The following is a 23,085-nucleotide window of genomic DNA, read 5'->3' on the forward strand; positions in this document are numbered from 1 at the left end:
TGGGGACGGGCCGTGGTAGCATCGTTTAGGACTCACTTAGATCGGGCCTGTATTTGCCGTGGAAGTTGTCAGATAACCTTAAGCAGGACAAACCCCCTCTTGGCTTCAAACTGAAAATCTAGAAAATGGGTCATTGAGAGGATAAATGTTACCATGCTGGGAACAGTGTCAACTACTGTATAAACGTTGGAAATTATTAAATGACACGTCAGGTAATTTTATATTTAACTGCAATTATTATAAATGAAGGTACAATATAAACACATGAAAATCTCCAAAGCCATGTAAAACCCGAAGGCATTAAAATTTATTAAATGATGCAATAACAACAGAATTCTTTATTTACAATAGCATTATTTAACATCAAATAAGCAAATAGCATCAGCAAAGCAATATTAACTTGCATAAATGTATTTAAAATTTCTCTGAATATATCTACCTTTTGCATAAACTGCTCACACTAGAAATACAAACATCAATGCAGGTGAACAAAGTGATGTTCGGAGTCAACTCCATTTTGAAAATAAATCACAACCTGAAACACTGTAAGCTTTCTCCTGAAGAACCATAGTTAATATATTGCTTAATTTTACCCTTGTATAATCTTTTCATATACACACATCTCAGATGCAACTTCATGAGGAACTGTACAAATAAAACCCACAAATGGCATAAGAAAAAAAAAAAAAAAGACAGTTAAATGTTTGAAGAAACGTATCATCATCACCATCCGACAACATAAAGGTTCGGTGATGACGCACTTATTCAAAAAATTGTACACAGTTCACTATACAAATATAATACATCGGACAGCTATGTAGGAATATACAAGACTTAAAAACAGATCTAAGGCATTATGCTAGATTTTAGCATTTTGAGGTTCTTGCACATAGCTTTTACCTGTAGTAAGAAACTTAAAAGGTTTCATTTTAGTCTATAAAGAAACACCAGGGAGAAAATTCTAATTAAAATCGAAGCCACTACAGTAATTTTCTTTTGTGCAGAGAATGCTTTGCTCTTAGGCAGCATACTACCATACAAATACTAGAAAATTTTAAATTCACACCAACAATTAATGGCTTAAGTTGCATTTCAAAATTGATTGTGTATCTTTGGGTTCTGCAAGGGGATCTGTGCCACCCATTTCATGTGTTAAGCCCATAGGAACTCCGTTTTTAAACACATTAAAAACTGCATTATATAAACTGCAAAAACATTGCTTTCAATTGTTACAGGCCGTAAGAGATACACGTGGGAGGGGGCATTTTCATCTTTGAGTTCAACGAATTCATTGCAGGAAAACAGCTCACTTCACTTTTTCAACTTACCACATCACATGAACACGTAGATGAGTTTCACAACCAAGTTAATGTATGTATACTTTTCACATTATGTGTTTTTCACATTTAGTAATATAAGTAAAACACTGATTATTTGTTCTATTAAACGAAAACCAAGTACTCAGTCTAACAAGTTTATTGTATACAGCATGAGAAATACTGATCATGGAGGGATTGATTTGGCTTTTGCTTCTATCACGATCAATGTGATCAGAGGATTCCTTCACTGACTGACTTTTCTTCTCTTAATTAGATGTAAAATCCACGACCTGATCTGCGCCATAAGAGAACAGATCATCTCTTTTCCTTCAAAACGGTAATGATCATGAATTATTCCAAATTACCAGTATCCCAGGTTTGCAGATTTGTCTGAACTGGGACTGACAGTAGAACACGGTGGGCGGAGGAATAAACAAGAACAGGTACACAGGTATTTTTGGACAGTGTTCTAGTGAAAAGGGACTTAGAACTCAAAACAAACAAATCCAGCTTAAACTCCATTTCTCTTCCGTGCTGTGTGAAGTTAAAGTCATTCTAAGTCACGCGTTTCTAGAGATCGACTTGGAACTGGTCACGTTACACCGTGTATGACATAAGCCTTGTGGTGCCAGTGAGGACACGGAGTTCAGGGCCAACATCTGCCCGTGTTTTTCTGTCACAGTTGGGCGACCCAGTGGTTCGGTTGAGAAAAGCAGAGCCTTTCAGGAGGGACATGTGAACTGGTGGCCCCCAAGAAGTGCTGTTCCTCGGCCACCTCCCTGCAGTGAGACCCCCTCAAGTGGAAAAAAGTAGCGAAATGCAAAGTTTCCGAAAATTTCTTTAGTATGGAACCACGCTTTCAGACTGTCTACTTACCGTTCATCTTTGGGCTATATCTCTTTCCATACGTCCATAATCTGTACATATAGAGAGAGATATACGTATAAATAGGGGTAGTTTGTATATTTTTCACCCTGCCAGAAATACGGAATCAAATTTCAAGGAAAAACCTCTCTGTTCCTAAAAAGCCTGGCTAATGAGATATAAAACGCTTTGCTTTTTTAGACATCAAAAAGACATCCTTCTGAAATTTAGGTAAGAAAGTATGTGTATTAGGGGTTGGGGAGAAATTGCTCAAAAAAGGTCACCAGTTTCTTGGTATTACAGTTGTCTGAAACTGATGCCAATTAAGAAAAGATTGTTCCCCTACCAGAGTGGGCAAGAAAAACAACCAGAAAAGTGGCCTGCTTAGTAACACGTAGTCTTCCTAAGGTTCATTAAGAAAGAATATAAACATATAAAAATCAAGAATCGGTTTCTATAGCGGCTGCATATCATATAGATTAGATAAATGACTTATGAGCAGAATCACAAGGTTTAGAAAATAAAAAGTCTTAAGTCTACAAATCAGGTCTAATCGAGGCCGTGACAGCCTTTACAAAACACCTTTAGGAGACATTGCTATGAAGGTATCTAATTTTAATACTGAAGTACCTCATTTTGGAGTCAATTCCACAATATGTATACCTCACAAAAATTATACAATTAAAACACTTAAGTCCTCAAATTATTGCTCGTTTACATATAAATTGGATTTTATGTACCTTACAAAACTTCGGCTTTAGTCAGCACTACTAAAAAACAAAATAAAAAACACATGGTGGAGGTGAACTCTGTCGTGATGTCTGCTGTCAATTTTAAGCACACTATTATTTTCTCCTGTTTGGTGGACCAGTGTTGCTGGGGAAGAGAATGAATATGCTTTCAAAGCAGGTGTCCAAAGTCTGATGGGTATCAAGTCCTAACTTTGCTCCTCTCCTTGCCAGTGAATGCATGTTTCTGAAATGTAAGAGTTAGCAACTGTTAAGTGGCTGGCAAAACACGTAAGGAAATACTAAAGGGCTTACCTGGTTTCTGTTGCTTTTATTTAAAAAAAAAAAAAAAAAAAAAGCATGAGAGTGGGGAGAGCTGGGGAAGGCAGAGGGGAGGGGAAGAGGCAGGGTCAGATGCAAGAGGAGGTGCTGATTCAGGCTGTCGGATCGATCTAAGCGAATTTGGAAATGAAAACTATTTCTTCTTGAGTCATGATTTGGGTGAACTAGTTTGGTTTGAATCAGAAAAAAAAAAAAAAAAAAAGAGGAAAAAGTACTTGTTACTGTTAACAGCCCTCCCACAGGCTCCTTTTCATCTGTTCAGTAACTGGAAACGCTTTCCGACATGGTCTTGAGAGCTTTCTACAAAGATACAACTACGATTTCTTGGTCTTCACTTCTTGGGTGTCTCTGTACATAGGGCGCGGTCCATGGTGTCTCCCCTGCTTTTATCCCAAATGTAGGCTTAGCTTAAAACATCTGTAGTTTGATTTTTTTTTTTTAAAAATTCTTTTCTTTCCCCCAGAAGAAATCTTACTCTTTTGGACTGGACTGGTTAGCCAGGGAAAACAAAGCAAGAAACCAGTGTCTGGAACCAGACAGGAACAGAACAAGAGCATATGGGTGTTTTCCTTAAATACATACATTTAGATACATTCAATCTGACACGGGTATGAAGTCTGCCTGTCAACATTTACTTTGCAGGAGAGATCTAAGTTGCACTAAGGTGAATGCAGTGAACAGACTGACAGTTGTCCGGACGCGGGCTGCAGACCGTCTGTCAACACAAGAGGCAGCTCCTCCTGCAGCAGCCGAGGGGACTCTACCGGGGCAGCGGGGCCCAGGCCCGTCTGCCCATCTTGCTCTGGCGGGACTGGATGGCAGGTCGGTTGGGTGGAAACAAATAGACGCAGCTCTCCAGGCTGGTAAGCATCTTGAGCAAGTGAGCCCAGTCAGCTGAAGAAAGAAGCAACCAGCTACCTTCAGTGTCAGCAGTATTTCTGTAGGAAAACAAAGAGAGAGTGGTGTAATAGCGTGGAATTTTTGGTAAGATCATCATGAGGCCCATCACAAAAACATCAGACCGCTTGGCCGGCTTAAATAATGCCGATCACAAAGGCTGCATCCGGATGAGTTACGCTGGATTTTGACACAGATGAGCAGATGGCATTGATCCTAACTGAACACAGAGAGTGGTTCCCACAGCTGGCAGATCCTGCACGCTACTCCGAAGGGCACAGACTGCAACGGATTTCCCATCCCTCCTTCTGAGTGATTGCTGCTCTCTCACCAGTGACACCCGCCTCCGCACCAGAGATCACTGAGGTACCTGTGAGATACCCAGCTGCTGAACTGCCTGCTGTTCGACAGCGTCCGATCCAGAAGGGGTCACTATTTTCTTCATCTCTCCTCAAATCATCCAATACAAACCCACGTCCTATAAACCGTCCCCTCGTGACTCTCCCTTACTGCCACACTCCCATGGAGGACCACAGGCTTCTCCCCGACTTCTGCAGGCTAAATAAACTGGGGTTTTTGTCGTCATCACCGTCATCGTCATTATCATCAACTCGAAGCTGATTTTAGTGTTCAATTTCCAAAACACTAGGAAATAGAAGTAATTACAACTGTGCTTTCTTTATACAAGTGTCACGTGGCTGAGCAGTAAACTCAGTTTTAATACACTGAAATGCATGTGTAGTAACGGGATGATAAGTCCTTATAAAAGGAAGAATCTTTTGGTTAGATAAAATAACTGCCCTTCTCGAGGTTTTGGTAAATCCATGGTTGTATATTCTAGCTCTGCTTAAAGCAAGATACAATTTTAATCTCCATTCCAGGATAAATGGAACACCGATTCCATGTATAATGGATCACAGCGGTTTCTAGTTCAAATAGAACCTGATCACCAATAAAAGTTCTGAAAAGAGCTCTTGGCTTCACAGCAGCAGCAGCAGGGTATGTTGCAGAGGCAGGACGAATATGATGGAAGCCTCTCTGTGTGCACACCGGCAGCACGGTGACAAATGCAGAGTGATTTCCAGCTGCTGTTCGTGAATTAGGAGGGATACACTGCGCATATTATTCTCTAAACTTTAGAGTCTAAAGGAAACCACCAGAGTGTCTGTGACAGACTGTTACCTGGCTTTAACATTCAGCATGAACAAAGTATAGATGGAGAAGCCAGATTCAAGAGGGGGACCGGAAAAAAGGAGGAAGTGAGAGGGGTATAAATGGCCCGGGCTAGACGGTAACAGAGAGACTTCTCACCACGGATCCGAAAGGCATTTGGATGGAGAGAACACCCTATGTTTACCGAAAGTTGCCTTTTGTGACCCTAATGCTCATTGTTCCGATTCAGGTTTCTCAGGCCCCCCCCCCCCCCAGGTACTCCGACGTGCGTGAACATCTGGTTCCGCCGGCCGCCTGCCTGCATCTCTCCTCTGCCCTGTGCTGCGCCAGTCGAGACAGCCTGGGAGGTCTGGGCCCCTCTGTGCTGCTGCTCGGGGTGGGTCCCCCTCTTGGCCTCCGGTAGATTCCACCACTGCTAGCCGTGTGACCTGGGGTAAGTGCCCAGTCTTCAGAGGTTCAGTCTCCCTGCCTAAACACGCGGGGGAGGCCTAAATATCTACCCTGGGCCCGCACGGTCCGGGGTGCTTCAGAGGCCAAAAGGTGCGTTCCCTCCCCTCACTCAGGGGGCTTCCTCCGTGCTGAGATGAGGCCCCCCGTGCCCGAGGGAGGAGTCAGTTACTAAGTATGCCGCTGAGTCTTTACTGTCTGTCCCGGAGGACGTTCAAGGATCGTTTCCTTCCCTTTAGGACCTATAGAGAGAGAAGGGATGGCCCCAACGAATGAAGTAATATGTTCCTTTTTGGCCTGCATTTCCAGTGCTACCTGCACAGACCCTTGAAGAAGTCTCACAAGAGCCCTGGGCTGCCTTGGGAGAGGTGGGTGGTATATGGCGCAGGGCCGACGGCAGCCAGGGGTCGGCCCGCCGGGGTTCACCTCCTGTGTTGCAGGACCTCGGGCGAGTCAGCAAACTCTCAGAACAGTGGATCTGCCACGCGCTGGGCTGCGGTTTCAGTGAGCTGCTCCAAATAAAGCTCTAAGCAGAGACTCAGGCCTGCGCCCAACGCTCAGTACAGGTGGGTGGCTTCTGCACCAGACCGTGGGCCACCCGAGTGCTCCGCTTTACAGAAGGCGAGTCTTTCCTTCGTGCAGGTAACGTGGTGGCAGAAAGAAAGCACCTAATAACTAAGGCTGCTCACTTTCCGGGGCTCTCGGAAGACAGGAGCGCAAGGCTGGGCTGCCGGCTCGGCCGGGCAGTGCTTCCCGGGGCCTCGCCGCGCCCCCCGGCCGCGCACGGATACCCGGCAGTGGCGGGAGGGAGGCCCGGTCTCCTCGCGGGGGATCCGCGGAGCGAAATGCGAGCCTGGCCACCTACACGCGCTTCTTCCGCCCAGAGAGACACCACGCGCTCGGAGGCTAAGCTCCCGGCACTTCTGGGTTAGAACGGGCTGTCCTGTGGGAGCCTAGTTGGCGCTGATGCCATCGTTCCTCTGGGAGGTGCCGCCCGGGTTTCAAGGCCCTGCTTCTGCGCACGGGCCGCCCCTGTGTGCAGGGCCGCAGCGGAGGGCAGGGCAGGCCCGGCGGCAGGGGAGACGCCGGTGCCCCGCGGCCTTCCAGCCTCCATCGATGGCACATTTAGAGTCTAGACCCTTGGTCAGTATGCAGTACACTCCATTTTCTGTTAGACCGACTAAATCCATTCGTTAACCGTTCAGATGATGTGCGCATCTGGGTTCGTACACAAAACATCCAAGGGACTCCCTCCGCCCCGCCCCCCAAAACCTCGGCGCCACATCGTGACCGTGACCATGGTTCTTCACACGAGACAAGCCACACATTGTGTCGTTAAAATCTGGATCAAATTTATGCTATTACTTTTTGAACTTGAATGCTAATAATACTAACAAAATGATCCAAGATCCACTGTTGTGTAGGAAATTCCACATCATCCCTACCTTTTTCTCCACTGAGAGAGGACTTCCGCTTTAGAAGAGAATTACCTGCTGCTCAGGACTGTATCTGCCCCACCTTCAGAGGGCCCCGTTCACCTGTGCCAGGTCGCTCAGAGCCCTCCCGGTCCCTCTGGCACACCTGCCGCCAGGCTCCCAACTCAGGTGGCTTCTAAGCACTGATCGTTCTACTGTTTCAAGATTTGGCTGAACACGGTAATATCACTCTTCCTCGAACAAGTGTTTAAGGTAATAGGCAAATAATATATATAAGATGGTGGCCTAACTAAAATGAAATATAGAAAAACACTTAGAGTAAACTTAGACTTAATTAAGGGAGAGAGAGCAATGATGTTAGCTCCTCTTCATCCTTCTGAAAAGGCAGACATTATGATTCAGAAAAAGCAAAACTGAATCAGTTTGCCCTCACACGATTAATTCCTTGCTACTTGATTTTCTGCTTGGCTATAATAATTTCACTCCAGGGCAGAATTAGTGTTCTTAATTCACACACCACCGTCAGCTCAGTTGAAATGAGCTTAGAGAAAAAATTATTCACACAAAAACCACTGTATGTCTGATAAAATTAGAAGACATTTAAAAAAAAATCACAAGTATTACACAACTCTCTTCAATCGGCTGGTGGACACCATATCTATGCCCATTTTAGTCTACAGAACGTCACATTCACTTTACTACCGCATTCACGGCTTGCTTCTCTGCTGTCTCTTACCCGTGGTGCGTCTCCCTCCTGCTTAATCATATCCATTCCAGGCAGCTGGCTTGGGAAAAGGCTGCCTCCTCTGAGAGCAGGATCATTAACCTGAGGGTGGCAGGACAGCACAGGGGCTTTATTCAGTGAGACATCCAGAAGCGTATGGGAAATAACCACCCACTAACCTGCTTCTTTGTTTCTAGGAGTAGAATTATGGGGAGAAAGGACTACATAAAAACGGCCACTTCCCTTATCTATTCTTCCATGCATACGTTCTGGGGGGAGTGTGAAGGGACATGAAAATAAATCCTTATAATACACTCGCTGCCTTCACAAATTTTTTTTTTTGTATTCTGTAGAGAAATCCAACAGAGATGGTAATATTAGAAACATTCTTATGCCTTAACATGTTCACTTTTTTGAGTGCAAATTAGATCAGTGATTCCTGATGTCTGTTACTTTAGGCAAGTTATTGATTAGCAAGAGCAGGTGTGAATACCCCAAACGGGGCAGGATCTTGTGAATCTTTTCTAAGTGAACTATTCCTTGGCATCTGTACATTTCTTTTACAAATTACACTTTCCCTAGAAAGCAAGGCAGGAACTGCTGGCGGTCCACTCTGGTAGAAAATTCAGCATCCACACTATATTTTCTCCATTGAAAAGATGAAAGTCTATTTTTCTTTAATTTATGTTTCATTTATACAAATAAGCATTTAGCCACCAGGGAAGTACAATCAATTCAACCAGAGAAGTGCAAATTATTATTTCACGTGCGCATAAAGCCTTCTTAAATTGCAAAGTGCTTATATTTTCTCATGCATCACTTTGCATTTTTATTAATCTTCTTTTTACAGAATAAAACACTGAGGCATTGTAAAATTTAGTAAATTTTCACACAAATTGTCCTTTACCAACATCAGGATTCAGTAGACCTAATTAAACTTTCAATCTTTCACCATTCTCACAACCATGATCTAATGGAAATTTATGGTGCTGTCAATGACACTTGGTTAATCTGTTTAAACTTTCCATGCCTCAATTTCTCCAAATTTGAAATAAGATTCAGGGTCCTTGCCCCATTAACACTTTGCCTGAACTAGTGAGGTGGTAGAATGCCCAGCATTTTGTGCCCTTTAAAAATAAGGTCTTTAATACAGTTTAAAGATTATTAACCAATATCTTTACCCATCATAGATTTCTGAATCCCAGGCTGGCTACCTACGTATCAAGTGCTTTGAGTCTCTTTGCCACCAAGTGAAGCTGGCATGTACTTAGGGATGGCAGAATCATTTCAGTATTATTCAACAAAAAACAGAATTATTAAAAAAAAAAATACACACCAAAAAAAAAAAAAAAAAAAATCATGGTATCCACATCCCAGAGATGATGAAGAGTAGTTTTTGGATACCCTGTGTCAGTCCCCCTGCGCACGTGAACTATCATTTAAAGCTAACTGGATGGCAGGTAGTTTGGCCTTTGCTTTTCATCTGGTTTTATATTTAGAAAAAAATCAGTTCTTAAAAATCCAAAAATAAAACTATTTAAAAAAACACCTTTCACCACTCCATTTTTCGAGATTCATTTTAGAATATATTGCTAAATCCCTCAAATGAGAGAAAAATTCAGAAGCCAAGAAAGTTAAGAAATATTTTAAAAGATCTTTGAGCAGTCAGGGATCCTTTCATGTTCATTTCATCATTATCAAGTATTTCTGTTAATCACACCAACACAAGTGATGGTGAGGTGAAAAAATACTCTTCAACATAAATATGGGAGTTGATGGCAGATGTTAAGCACATGGAAAGACACATTTAATGCAAAAATAGACAAGAAGTTACAATCAGAAGCCCGCGGGGGGCTTCTCCTTGCGGTGCTCACCTGCTCGGGACCCATGGAGGACAGCCCTGACGTAGGCACGGAGGTCACTGAGGTCATGCTGATCTGTCCGGTCATCTGGTTCATGCTGCTCATGCCACCTGTGTTGGTCGCCATGGATACATTGATGTTCATATTGTTATTGTACATGCTGGTGTTTGCCTGCTGTCCGAAGTGTGGAGGGGACTGCTGCGAAAACATGCTAGAAACACAGTGAAAGATGAAAATGTTAGAGCCCTCGGGCAAACAGGCAGGCAGTTTTGAGCACTGGTTTCTCAGGCGTTTCCTTCAGAATGAATAAATCTAGACTGAGAGAATGCGGGTGGGACACCAGGAGGTGGTGAGGTCAGAAACAGCGGGGGAAGAAGCCCTTGGCGAAGCTGCAGGGGCCACGGCCCGCGCTCTGTCCTTTTCCCCACATTACCGTGAAGGTCTGGAAGGACACGTCCCACTGTCATGTCTGTACCAGACAAGGCTTCTGTTTGCTGTTATTACCTGTACTGATGGAGGGTGGCTTCTAGGCCACTGCCTCCCACAGCGGTTTCTATCATCCATTGGTGGCGCTGCTACCTTCTTAGGGGAGTTCCTTTTACTCCCCAGGAAAAAACATTAAGCTAAGGTTTGGTAAATTCTGGTAACTTCTGCCCTAGGAAAAGTAGACTGGCTTACTCAGCAGTTTACTTGGTATTGCTTGCTTGAGCAAAGAAGAAAAATCCAGAAGAGAGACAGGTGGGCTATGGAAAGATTCCCTGGTGATCATTTCTATCAAAAAGACACAGACACGCGGCATACCTGTTTGTGCCCATGCTCCCCTGCGCCCACCCGTTCATGTCTGAGGAGGCCTGGTAGGCTGGGTTCGCCTGGGACTGCTGCAGCATGGGGCTCTGCGTGTGCGCCAGCCGGGGCGACATCAGAGGGCTTTGGGGCGCGGTGGCCCCAGCAAAGCCTGGATCAGGCTGCTGACTTATTCCTTAAAAAACAAAACAGAAATCCAAAGGAGATGGTTAGTTCTATCGCTGAGACGGGGGACAGAAGAGAACATTCAAATCAAATACACAAAGAAAATTACTATCAAATACCTGATCATGTGCTGGTAAATTATATACATTTAAAAAAGATTCCAAGATGGAATAAAATGCATGAAGAAAAACTCTCCATACCTTGGTTCTCTATAGTAATTAGAGGGGTGCCTAGGAACGATATTAACCATCACGACTAGAGGTAGAGAGAGAGACTATTCTTTCCCCATATCCCTTGCAAATCAAGAATGAGTCAGATGTGTATATTTCTCTTTGACCGGAAACAGTCTTTAAATGTTTATACATCACTACAACTGGATTAACTTAGATTAAGGTTTAGCTATATATAAAAAGCCAACACACTTGAATAATTTATTAAATTAACCCAAGTTATTCTATGATGAGATAGATGCGTTTTTAAAAATAAGTGACTGTGGGAATTCCGTGGCAGTCCAGTGGTTAGGACTCTGCACTTTCACTGCCGAGGGCCTGGGTTCGATCCCTGGTTGGGGAACTGGGATCTCACAAGCTGTGTGACATGGCCAAAAAATAAAAAAATTTTAGAAAGTAACTGCATTCATGATTAGCTTGTTGTGTATTTATAAAGGGCTCTACCATACTTTTGCGCTACACAAGATTAGCAAGAGTAAGAAAAACAAATTCCATGTAAGCTTCTTGTTCAGTGCAGAGGCAAAAGGAAAGAAAGAACTTTTAGCAGTCTTTCCTAAATCATCAAAAAGGAAAGAGAGGAAGAGTTGGGAAACAAAGGAGGCGGCTTCTTAGAAAACTTCAGGGATGACATTGAGGTAAGCCCACTTTTGCCTAGAAGATGTGTTAAACATGAATATTTAATTAATGCTTTAATGAGCCATAGAAGAAAAGCTTAAGATCACACAGGAAAAAGCTGCATATTATCTTTCTGTTTCTTTAAAGAAATAGGAGACGTGAGGCTAAGCACCACAAAGACTTGGTAGTTGTTTCTAGAGAACTCTGGCGGAAGATGGGGAAAGTCATTTTGAATATTAACCTTGATGTCAGCCCTTACTTTTATCAATAATTCAACTATTAATCGAATATGACATGCACACAAATATTAATGTTTTGACATTGCACACTTGTCTCTTAAGACTGACATTAAACAACAAATCAATACGAAGAAAATTAAGAGGTCGTCCGCTGTGGTTTCTGTGCAGCACTTCTCAAGAATGATCGATTCGTTAAAGATCTGGTATAATATTGAGAGCCTTTATTTTTCAAAAGCTGTAGAAAGTCTGTAAAATACTTACAATGATATACGTCTTTCAACATTTTGTATCTATCTATTGTTTTTAGACTCATAGGTTTTCAAGTATAAGCATATGCACATGCACCTGTGTTTACAGACACTGACGTAAGCGCAGACATTCACACGCACTCACACGCATGACCGGCAGAGGCACTCTACGCACGCACACCTACGCCGGTCATTCTTAAAGAAAGACCTGCACTCAGAGCAAAGGTGGCACCCGAGCTGAGAGACTGGAAGGTACCGTGCTGGACCTGGGGACTCCTGACGGGCCCCAGTGGTCCTCCCAGGTTTCCCAGCATCCCCCGGTTAGCCAGGTTCATCTGGGAGCCACGCAAAGAGCTGCGAGAGAGGAGCTGTGACCCAGGACTGGGGGACACTGGGGAGAAAGGACTGGTGAAAGGCGGAGGCGGTGTAAGTCCCGTACCGTAGTTCGGAGGGAAGGGAAACTGCTGCGCATTTGCCTGGGGGACCCGGGGGCTGCTCATAGTGGCCGGCACACCGCTAGGAGCCACCACGCTGGGCGCCATGTTCAGCCCCTGTCCTCTCATCATCAGGGTTCGCTGCTGAACTTGCTGTTGCTGATGCATTTGTCTCTGTCGAAGATGCTGGTTCAGGATTTCCCTCTGTCTCTGGGCCAGCATCTGTGCGTTAATAGGTGCCTGGAGCGGGGGGCAAAACACGGAGGAAGACATTGGGGGTGGAGACAGATCGAAAAACAACCCGTATGTTAGAGATAGGATAACAAAGGGCACTGTCTCGTGAGAAATTATTTGGCAAACAGAAGAGAACAGTTTAGAGCTGACCAACTGGTGGTTGAGAATGTGAGCTTCTGAATTCTGTAGAGGTGATGATTCTGAAACCTTGCAGTGACTGACATGCGTTAGATCTGACGTCAGTATCAGGTAACTTGAGACTCACTGTGAGAGGGCACAGGTAACGAAGGGAGCCCGCAGGAACCCCAGTCCTGTCTGTGCAGAAACTGAGGACGGCAGTTCAGAGTCGCATTAAGGGACATTCAAGTCTAAAGGGAAACCAAGTCAGTGTGCCAAAAGGTGGCTTTGAAGCACTTCAGAAAAGGCTGGACGGAGGCAGGCGCGTAGGGAGGCCAGGACAGGACGGGCGGGGCACCCGTGCTTGCTGTCAGTAAGTGGCACCAGGCTGGCTACGGGTCCTGGCAGTAGACGGTCAACCTCATTATTCGTGGATTCTGCACTGGTGAGCTTGCCTACCTAACATTTACTGGTCACCCCAGAACCAATACTCACGGCACTGTCGTGATTTATGGACACGTGCAGAGCAGCAAAAAATGTGAGAAGCCCAACGTGCCCATCCCCACCTGAGGCTGAGACCAGGCGGCACTGCTTCTTGTTTCAGCCCTCGTACTGCGCACAAGTGTCCTTTGTGTGGACTACTTAGTTCCACGTTTTTCACATTGTCGTGCTTTTTGTTGGTGACTCTGCTGTTTAAAATGGCTCCTGAGAAGTGCTGAAGTGCTGCCTAGTGTCCTAAGTAAGCACAGGGGGCTGCGATGTGCCTTATGGGGAAAATCTGGGAGTTAGATGAGCTTCATGCAGGCGTGCGGTACAGTGCTGCTGGCTGTGAGTTCAACGTTAATGAATCAACAATATATATTAAACAAGGTGTCTTCAAACAGACACACACGTTGATTCATGAAAATGTGACCAAGAGGCTCAAAGGAAACGAACCCTTTATTTCTCCTAGGAGCAACGGTTCAATATTCGCTAACTCAGTGTTTGCAGTAACTTTACAGAACACAACCAGTGTGAATAACGATAATTGACTGTACCTGGCAATAAACATGGCAGTGATGAGGAGGGAACCACAAAAGCGACAGACCAGACAAGATAAGCGAATGACACGACATCCATCGTGTGGATCTGGATCTAGGTATATGGCCTTCTGAGTTACTTTACGTGGGATATCAAGGGGGAAGAGATGACAAGAGAAGTTAAGCGGATCCAGTAAAAGCTGACGGCTGGTCTGCCCCTTACCTGTGTGGGTACTCCAGGCCTCAGAGTCAGGTTCACGTTTGAAACATTGCTGATTTGATTCATGAGTGGCTGGCGATTCTAAATGCATACACACGGCAGTCAATATATTTTCAATCAGAATATATTCTATTTCAAATCACCTTCCTCAAGAAATTGCCCCTCTCCCCGCCAACCCGACATCTGCTTGCTGCTGGACATTGAAACCACATGGTTTGTACCTGGATTCCCTTGTAAAGCTAGTTATCATTGAGGTTTCCCATTGCTTATAGCTGAGAAGTTATTTTGGACAGTTTGGAAAACACGCTGTTTGCAAGGGGGCAAGGGAGTAGAATGATCAGAAAAGGAGGCCAAGAGGAAGATTAGGAAAAAAGCAGAGGGAAAAAAAAGGAGAGCCGATTTAAGAGCCCACAACACGATTATTTACTACATGAGAGAAATCTGTCCAGGCTTGTTTCAGTGAGAACACACTTTCTTGAGCTAAATCGGTATTCCAGAAGGCAGCACCCTCTGCCACCACTCCACTAAGAGTGATGATTCTGGCCACAAGATAGGACGAATGGCAGGAGCTACGGTTGTCCTGGGAGCTCCCTTTGGGCCAGAAACTGTGCCGGGCCCCACAGACACACACATACTGCCCGAGACTGTATAGCAACCCCATTGTACAGATGTAAACACTGAGGCTCCCAGAGCTCAAGGTTAGCCCCTCAGTAAATAATAGAGCTAGGAAACCAAAGAGCTGCTCTAGGCTGGAGTGGAGTTAGTGGAGGAGAGAGAAAGAAGGGAAGGAGGTGAAGCAGAAAGGAGTATGGAAGTTGTAAGGTAACGTGGCAACGTTTTCACCCTCTTGGAAAGGACAGAAGGAGCTTTAAGGCCTCCAAAAGGACCCCTGGGCTCACGTCCACCTTCCCTGTGTACCCCCCCCCGCCCCGCCCCCGCGCTGCCCCCCCGATTTTCCAGGCGCGGCCAGGAACGCACCTGCTGTGCTTGGAGGCGATGCTGCAGTTGAAGCCTCAGCTGGTTGGGCTGGCTCTGCACCAGGCCCGTGGGCCTGAGGCCGGGTCTGGGCTGCATGCGGAGCGTGGCGTAACTCGGCCGCTGCCCCATGGTGTGGAAGCTTGGATCCTGCATGGGAGTGTAGCTGCCTTGGGCCATCTGCGCCTGAGGTGCATACTGCTGTGGGAACACGGGGGCTTTCTGCTCCAGCATGATGTTGGAATCCTGACTTGGGAACTGCTCTGGATCCACCGCTTGGCTCTGAAGAGAAAGCCCCCGAGTAACAAACAGATAAATAAAACCACTGAGAACCGCAGGGTGAACAGAAGGCTGTTTCCTCTCACTGCCCTGTATTTGAGGCTTCTGCTACTGTACTTACTACGCAAAGGGACTTCTACCTTGACTCCACTTGTCTTCCTAGAAAATGCCTCTGTTCCAGAGATCCAGTTACTTGAGGTAAGAAGCAGGGGTCAGGCTTGACTCCCAGCAGCACTTCTTCCGAGGGAAGGGAGATGGGCTGTGACTATGGAATGCCTCCTACTGATGCCGCCAGTTGGAAGAATGCCAATGTCCCCTAGACGCCTCGAGGGGCTTGTTTTTCTTTGCCGGCTTGTGGGATCTTAGTTCCCCAAGCAGGGGTTAAACCCAGGCCCCGGCAGGAAAGTGCAGAGTCCTAACCACTGGACCGCCAGGGAATTCCCACGTGTTAAGTGTTCCGATTTGATTAGTCACACCTGTATTAATCACTTTAACTAGACAGCTGCCTGGGTACCTGGCTGGGATCAGCAGTGTTGGGGTGCCCACCACTATGCCCATTTTGCAGATAACAAAACTGAGACTTGTAGATGTGCAGCAAATTGCAACAAGCCTGTCTGGCTAGTGAGGAGTGGGTTCCAGCAGAGTCTGTGATGTAGGACCTGAGCCGCTCACCAGTGTGAAACACCACCTATATCTGACTGCTTTCTGGGGTAGTCAGAATTCCCTAGACACCCCACATTCTGCCACCATCTCATTTCCTACTAGCCATATTTAACATGTTCGTTATCCTTGACTTCTTAGGGCTACCCTATCTGGGTCAGAAGGAGGCGGGTGCAGAAAATCCAGAACTTCTCCAAGGGGCACACCTTCGAGGTAGGCGGCCCTACATGACTCTGTGTAGAGCAGGAAGGTGCACCTGGTTCATTCTCCTCTTCCTTCTGCTACAAACCTCCCAACAGACAGGAGGGAAGGACGCAACAGCAAAATCATCTCTCAGGTGTGCTTTAGCCTAGTAACAGCCTAAGCTTTCCTCAAGCCAGTCTACCCATGTGAGAGCAGGGCTTGGGGCCACCCAGAATCCTGGGCTTAGGTCACGTGGACCCGTGAGAACGGGGTCCATTCCCCTGCCCGTAGTAGTTTTAAAAATGTGGATGGAGCCCGCTTGGGGGAAACTATTCACTGTTGAATTACTGCTCTAACTACATGCACAAAACTCTCTCAGATCTTTAAATATTTGCCCATCTTTAACAGAGAGAAAGTTTAATATCCATTTTTAAAGAAAACACACAACTCTGATGAGTGCAAATAAAGTCCACGTGTATTCTACAGTTCCCGACTCCACCTAACAATCATTATTTCTATAATTCAGTTTAATATGATATAAGGATGAGGGATTTGATGAGACAAAACAGAAACAACACAAATAAATGAAAAAAAAAAAAGAGACTGAAGATATTAAATGATGAAATGATACCACTTTTGATAAAAACAATGCTCCGAGTCACTCAGCAACCCCAAGAATCACATCTTTAAATGTCACTTAGACAAAACTCAGGGATAACAATAGTGAAGGCTAAATTCTCACCAGCACTACAGGCAAAGCAAACCAGCTACACAGGAAATACTTCAACTCCATTTTCCTCTCTTATTTCAGGTTATATGATGTAACCTCAAGTCATTTCTTTCCATTCTGCTCTGTTCTCAGTATGAACTATCAAGTCTTAACTCCCACTTATGTCTGCTGAACGTGGGGATTATGACAGGGCTGTTTTGAATGCTTCAGAGAGGTCTCCAATGGCTCTGCATCTCCCTTCCCACAGACCCTCACGATACGTCCTATGTCCACGAAGCAGAGCGAACCCTGGAAGGTATTTCTTAGCAATAAGAAATAAAGACGATTCATGCTGAGAAAAGAGGAAGACAGCAGTGAGACTGATCGTTTTTTCCAGGTGACTCTTTCTATAGGAAACCAGGATGCCTGCTTCACACAAACTGGCCTGCCGTAGCCAGATTCAGAAAAGTCCTAAGTTATTTCATGAGACTATGTTAGGTTATTTATTATACTGTTGCTATAAAGTACTCTTGATGTAGTTAATGACTTTATGTCACCAACTAATCACCAGGAAGGGGAAGCCCACTAAGATTGGCTAACGTCTTTACATTCCCATCGATATTAAATGGCCCCCATATGACTGTGGCTAAATCCACACAGAGGGCAAAATGATGAATGAACTGCAGCTACCTTTAAAATGACTTCAGCTGGGACTTCCCTGGTGGCACAGTGGTTAAGAGTCCGCCTGCCAATGCAGGGGACATGGCTTCGAGCCCTGGTCCGGGAAGATCCCATATGCCGCGGAGCAACTAAGCCTGTGTGCCACAGTTACTGAGCCCGCGAGCCACAACTACTGAGCCCGTGAGCCACAACTACTGAAGCCCATGTGCCTAGAGCCTGCGAGCCACAACTACTGAGCCCGTGAACTACAACTACTGAAGCCCATGCGCCTAGAGCCCGTGCTCCGCAACAAGAGAAGCCACCGCAGTGAGAAGCCCGTGCGCCACAATGAAGAGTAGCCCCCGCTCGCCACAACTAGAGAAAGCCCGCGCGCAGCAACAAAGACCCAACACAGCCCCCCCGCCCCAAAAAAAAGACTTCTGCTAACTTACTTGCAACATATTCTTTTAGCACAAGTAGCTTCCTATCACGAGCCCACAAATGTTAAGATGAAGAGTGAGGATACTAGTTTTTATTTAATTATTTTTTATTTTTCATCTTTATTGGAGTATTATTGCTTTACAATGGTGTGTTAGTTTCTGCTGTTTAACAAAGTGAATCAGCTATATGCATATGTATATCCCCATATCCTGTCCCTCTTGCATCTCCCTCACACCCTCCCTATCCCACCCCTCTAGGTGGTCACAAAGCACCGAGCTGATCTCCCTGTGCTATGCAGCTGCTTCCCACTAGCTATCTATTTTACATTTGGTAGTGTATTTATGTCCATGCCACTCTCTCACTTCGTCCCAGCTTACCCTTCCCCCTCCCCGGGTCCTCAAGTCCGTTCTCTACATCTGCGTCTTTATTCCTGTCCTGCCCCTAGGTTTGTTAGAACCATTTTAAGGATACTGGCTTTTAGATGGAAGGTTCTGGATTGCTGGGGCAGCAATGTTCTGTTCTTGGCTTCTCTGCCCCCTGCATGTTCCTCCCTGTCAGTAGATGAGCTGGACTTGAGTTTCTGCCTTTCAGCTCAACTGACCCAAAGTACAGGTCAAACTCATTCTCAGTATTTTCCATTCTTGATGTGGGAGTAACAAGGAGCGGGGGAGACAGAAAACAGAGCTTGCTTGTTTAGAGGTAAGAAAGCATTCTAAAAAGCAGACTGCAGATTATCTGCCGACAAAAGAGAACAGATACCTCCGTGCCCACACAAGTGCTCGGTCCCCACCAGCTTTGCTCTGTGCCCACCTGGCTGACCAGCTCGGGTATCCCCAGAGCTCTGTCGATCTCCTCCAGGCCATCGAAGTTCCGCAAGGCCAAGTACAGCTGGTCCAGGAGAGCGCCTTCGTCACTTGGAGACTCCGCTGCAGGATGTGGACACAGCATGTCATCTGGAGAGTTGCCGAACGGCTGCCTGTAAAGAGACAAACTTCATCTCAGGCCCATGGAAAAGCTAGTTGATTAGAGAACATTTTTTTTTTTTCCCTTAAAGACAAAAGTAGTAAAATACTATACCAGCCAGACACAAACAACAACCCTAAATAATAGATATACTTCATTCAGTGCCTAACAGAGATAAGCCGGACACACATATCGGCATCGGATTTGTAAGCTTTGTTTTTATTGCCCCCGCTCTAAAGTTGCCAACGCTGAGGCTTGGAGAGCTTGTCAGACCCTGTGGTGGAGATCACACAGGCAGACACTGCAAAGCTGGGATTCAACACCGACCTAGGTGACCACTATGTTCCCACAAATCCACGCTGGCTCTTCAAGCGTATATGTATTTACTTTGTACTGAAGTAGTCAAAGGAGTTTCCTGAATTTTAGCAAAAAAGACCAGTTGATTGCACAGCCTCATTTCTCATGAGGTTCTGATGACCCATCTGAGGGACACCATGAGCATAAAAGGTCCATTAATGTTTTGGGACTCAGCTGCCATTAGACTGCACTTGGCTGGACTAGTAGGGCATTTCTCTGTCATGCGTAAGTGGGACTTGTAAACATTTATTAAAATCCTCAAGAAGCGTGGTTGTTAGACTTCCTGAGTTAGTCAAGAAAAGTAGACCAGGAACATGCAAATTACGTTTGTTATTATATAAGGTGATTGGTGATAAAACCGTAACACTGCACTCCAAATTCTATGGTATATACAACTCCTATAATTTAAATTAACTGACAAACTTGGGGAGTTTTAAAAAAGAGCTTCTGAGTTACTGTAATACCAAAAGGGGAAATGATACTCTAATTTGTACTCTTAAAGTTACTCTATGTTTTGGAGAACATAAAGTTTACAGGTAAGTTCCCTCATTCTTAAGCAATGATAGATTCACCTAGGGAGGAATGACCTATCTAGCCGGTTTCATATGCTTTGTGCCACTTTGGCCTAGAATCCTGAAATGCTGAGGATTAAAGCCAAGAGTCAGTTTCAAACAGTTCTAACCCGGTGCACTGGAAACACTCTGTCCTCTCCATTTAGCCCTAGTCACTTGTGAAGAAAATCGCCCACTTAAGTGTGCCCTCGACGACACTGCTCGCCCGCGGTCCGCGGCTCCGAGCCCACACCCCACGGCCTGCGAGGCGTTGTGAGGGGCACCATCTTGGGCCCAGCGTGTGCGCTACGCTGCCCACCCCGCTCCACCCAAGCGTTCCCGTCGCTAGGGCGCTCGCCAGCGCTGGCAGAGGCCTGTGCTCCTGGCCGGGGCTCTCTCTGCACCTGCCCCTTCTCCCACCATGGCCTCGGTTCCCAGGAAGATGTCAGGCACTGGAATGGTTCCCCCATTGCCCTTCGTGCTTCCACACTCTCCCAGAGTCAACTTTTTAAACACAACTGTGACCAGATCACTGTACACTCAGGGGGTGGGAGGAAGGAGCAGACATAGGAAAGTGGCAACAAGGAGGAGGAGAACCACAGATCTGCATGTCACGGAAGCAAAGAGAGGAGGGAATTCCCCAAAGAGTAATGACCCACGTTTAGATGCGGTAAATTTCATGAACAAAGGAGCTCAAGTCAGCCAAGAGTGGATGCTGTCTATTTACCAAATTCTCTTAGGCCTGAGACCTCATTCCCCAAAGATGCTAGTTAATATTCTCTTCCTCTAGCTTTATTTCACAATTTTCGACTTCTGTTTCTTCAGAAGCTTTTATTCCCACACGACCACAGCCCCCATCCCAGATCTCTCTGCTGATGACCGGCTAATGTGGAATCGACTCCCTTTTAACCCGAGCAAGGCTGCACGGGTTCCACGGCAAGGCAGACTGCCCAGTTTGCACCTGCCTGAAACCCAGCGTCAGGAGGAAGAGGAGACTCCGTCTGGTACTCTGGAAGACAGCTCCACCCCAGGGAAGACACATCCAAAGGCTTAAAGAAAAAGAACTACCGATGCTCATTTGCATCTAAACGATTTCCCACATAATAAAATAACCCACTTTTGTTACATGCTTTTTCTTTTTTTAATTAAAAACATTAAACCAATGCTTGATCCAGATTCCCACTTTGGTCAAGGCCCTCTTCAACTCGAGCTGGGACCTTCAAGACACTTTCCGGCTTACAGTCTCTCTCTGATTCTCCCGATACGATGCTGTCAGGTTCCTTCTCTCATTACTGAGCTGACTCGCAATGTCTAAGGCCCTGGGACAGGGTGCTGGTGGTGGTGGAATTCAAGGACACACACACTTTGGTAAAGCCTAACCTTTCCCAACGTTAATGCCCACGACTTCCCTGTGGGTCCCAGGCACGCTGGGCAACTAACTGGCCTTTTTCCAGAAGATGCCGCATACCCATCATAATGCCAAGACTTCCCGTTCCACATTTCCCACCCTCTACTCCAACTGCAATTCTACCTTCCCATCCGGGCTCGGCATGTCTCCTTCACAGTCACTCTGGACCACTCCCACTCTCCTCTCAACTCTAGTACCACTCACTGCACTATGCTGACTTGATGTTGGCATTTATTTAGAAACCTCAACCCTAGACTGTGCCCAGTGAGGCCATCTTCAATCTCTTTGTTGGACCAGTACTTGAACTGCATAGGTTCAGCAAGTTGGTGAAAATAAAAGATTCTTGATCTAGCCAGGTTACCATACCTTATACTCAGAAAAATACATTTTTATACTCAGAAAAATACACTGCGTTGTGGCTTAGTATTACAAATTTGGGCATACCACGAGTTACATCACTTCCCTTAGAAACATCATAATACACTTGGCTTATAGAAAAAAATACTGACCCAGACTTCCAATCCCAACTTTATAAATGGCTGCCAACATAATGAAGAAATTATTTTCCTACATTTTGGGCAATTACAAATATAGTTACAATCTAGACGGCAGCTGACAAATATAATAATATTAAGTCAAGGATAAAATTCAGAGGAATAAAGGGAAGAACACACAGAGGTCCAAGTTGGCAAAATGATAAGTAATGAACTAGCAGAAGGTAGTTAATCCATCATCAATAAAAACCTTATTTCTTGAAATCTACACTTTCATTTATTTATAGACTAGTAGGACATTAAAGATGGTGATAAGAAGGGGAATAAGATCAATTCTGAGCTCTTGTTTGAGAAATCATACCATACTCTCACTTTTCATGTGTGTTTTCAAAATTCTGCAAAAAAGTAGCAGCTGCTACATGATGAGAAATAGTCAACCAAAGAACCTTTACTCTTAGACACATTACAAACAAGAGAAAACCAAATTACTCAGATTTTGAACTTAATGTGAAAGGAAGTCTTTCATGAAAGGCAGCTACTGTTCACTTTTATAAATCCAATAGAAATCATCAAAAAATCATCCATAAATTTGGGGCTGTATTTTAAACGTCTCTTTTACATACCAAATGAATAAAGGAAAAAAAACCACAATGAAAGTACAGAAAATGGAAATTCAGCTATAAATAAATGAGTATGTGAATATGTTAGAGATTAAAGGGCTAAACTACTGTCTTTCTGAAATGTGTATATAAACTAGTGCTGGGTTCATAAAACATTTAAAAACCTATTCCTAAACAGGTAGGCAGTAAAAATATAAAATATTAATGGTGATACTTATAAAGGGGATTTAAAAAAGGCACTGCTTTTCTTTTATTTCAAAAGAGAGACGTGGTTAGAACATTTGTTATCCATCATTTCTGGATTTCTATGACAATAAGACTACCATAAAGTTGGTTATAAATTTCTTCCAACGTGAATTATTTAAAATAAAAGAAGAGGGGTAAGTGGCTGGAAAAACGGAAATAAATAACTTTAAAAGTGGTGGAAATGTTTTGTTTTGTCCACAGCGCTCTTCTACAAAGAAAACTGACAGCAACAAGAGAACAGGGCAGGGCGAGTCACAGAAACGCCCCCAGCAAACTGAACCAGCTGACTCTGTAGTTGGCCTCAGTGTGTACTCTGGAATTCTTCCGTTTTATTATTATTTGGTTTTTGGCTGCGCTGCTGGCTTTCAGGATCTCAGTCCCCGACCGGGGATGGAGCCCGCGCCCCTGCAGTGGAAGCGCGG

General features: G+C 45.0%; 1 protein-coding gene across 10 annotated transcripts in view; it reads right to left on the reverse strand.

The window, feature by feature from the left end:
* Nucleotides 1–280: 280 nt before the first annotated feature.
* The window catches only part of NCOA2 (nuclear receptor coactivator 2), a 266,722-nt gene continuing 243,917 nt past the window's right edge, over nt 281–23,085 (reverse strand). For 8 of the 10 annotated variants that reach the window (XM_082433594.1, XM_082433597.1, XM_082433593.1 and 5 more), the window contains 8 exons: nt 18,835–19,000; nt 15,096–15,374; nt 14,121–14,198; nt 12,533–12,767; nt 10,594–10,771; nt 9,805–10,003; nt 7,943–8,032; nt 3,256–4,191 (listed from right to left, as the gene is read on the reverse strand). In XM_082433594.1, the coding sequence (XP_082289720.1) occupies nt 4,180–4,191; nt 7,943–8,032; nt 9,805–10,003; nt 10,594–10,771; nt 12,533–12,767; nt 14,121–14,198; nt 15,096–15,374; nt 18,835–19,000 (1,237 nt within the window). In that variant the 3' untranslated portion in view covers nt 3,256–4,179. Of the gene's footprint in view, nt 3,159–3,255; nt 4,192–7,942; nt 8,033–9,804; nt 10,004–10,593; nt 10,772–12,532; nt 12,768–14,120; nt 14,199–15,095; nt 15,375–18,834; nt 19,001–23,085 lie in introns of those variants that run through there. The other 2 variants (XR_014255636.1, XM_082433601.1) reach the window with 2 other exon arrangements.

Source organism: Balaenoptera physalus (genome assembly GCF_965194825.1).
Source record: "Balaenoptera physalus genome assembly, chromosome: 17".
Lineage (NCBI taxonomy): Eukaryota > Metazoa > Chordata > Mammalia > Artiodactyla > Balaenopteridae > Balaenoptera > Balaenoptera physalus.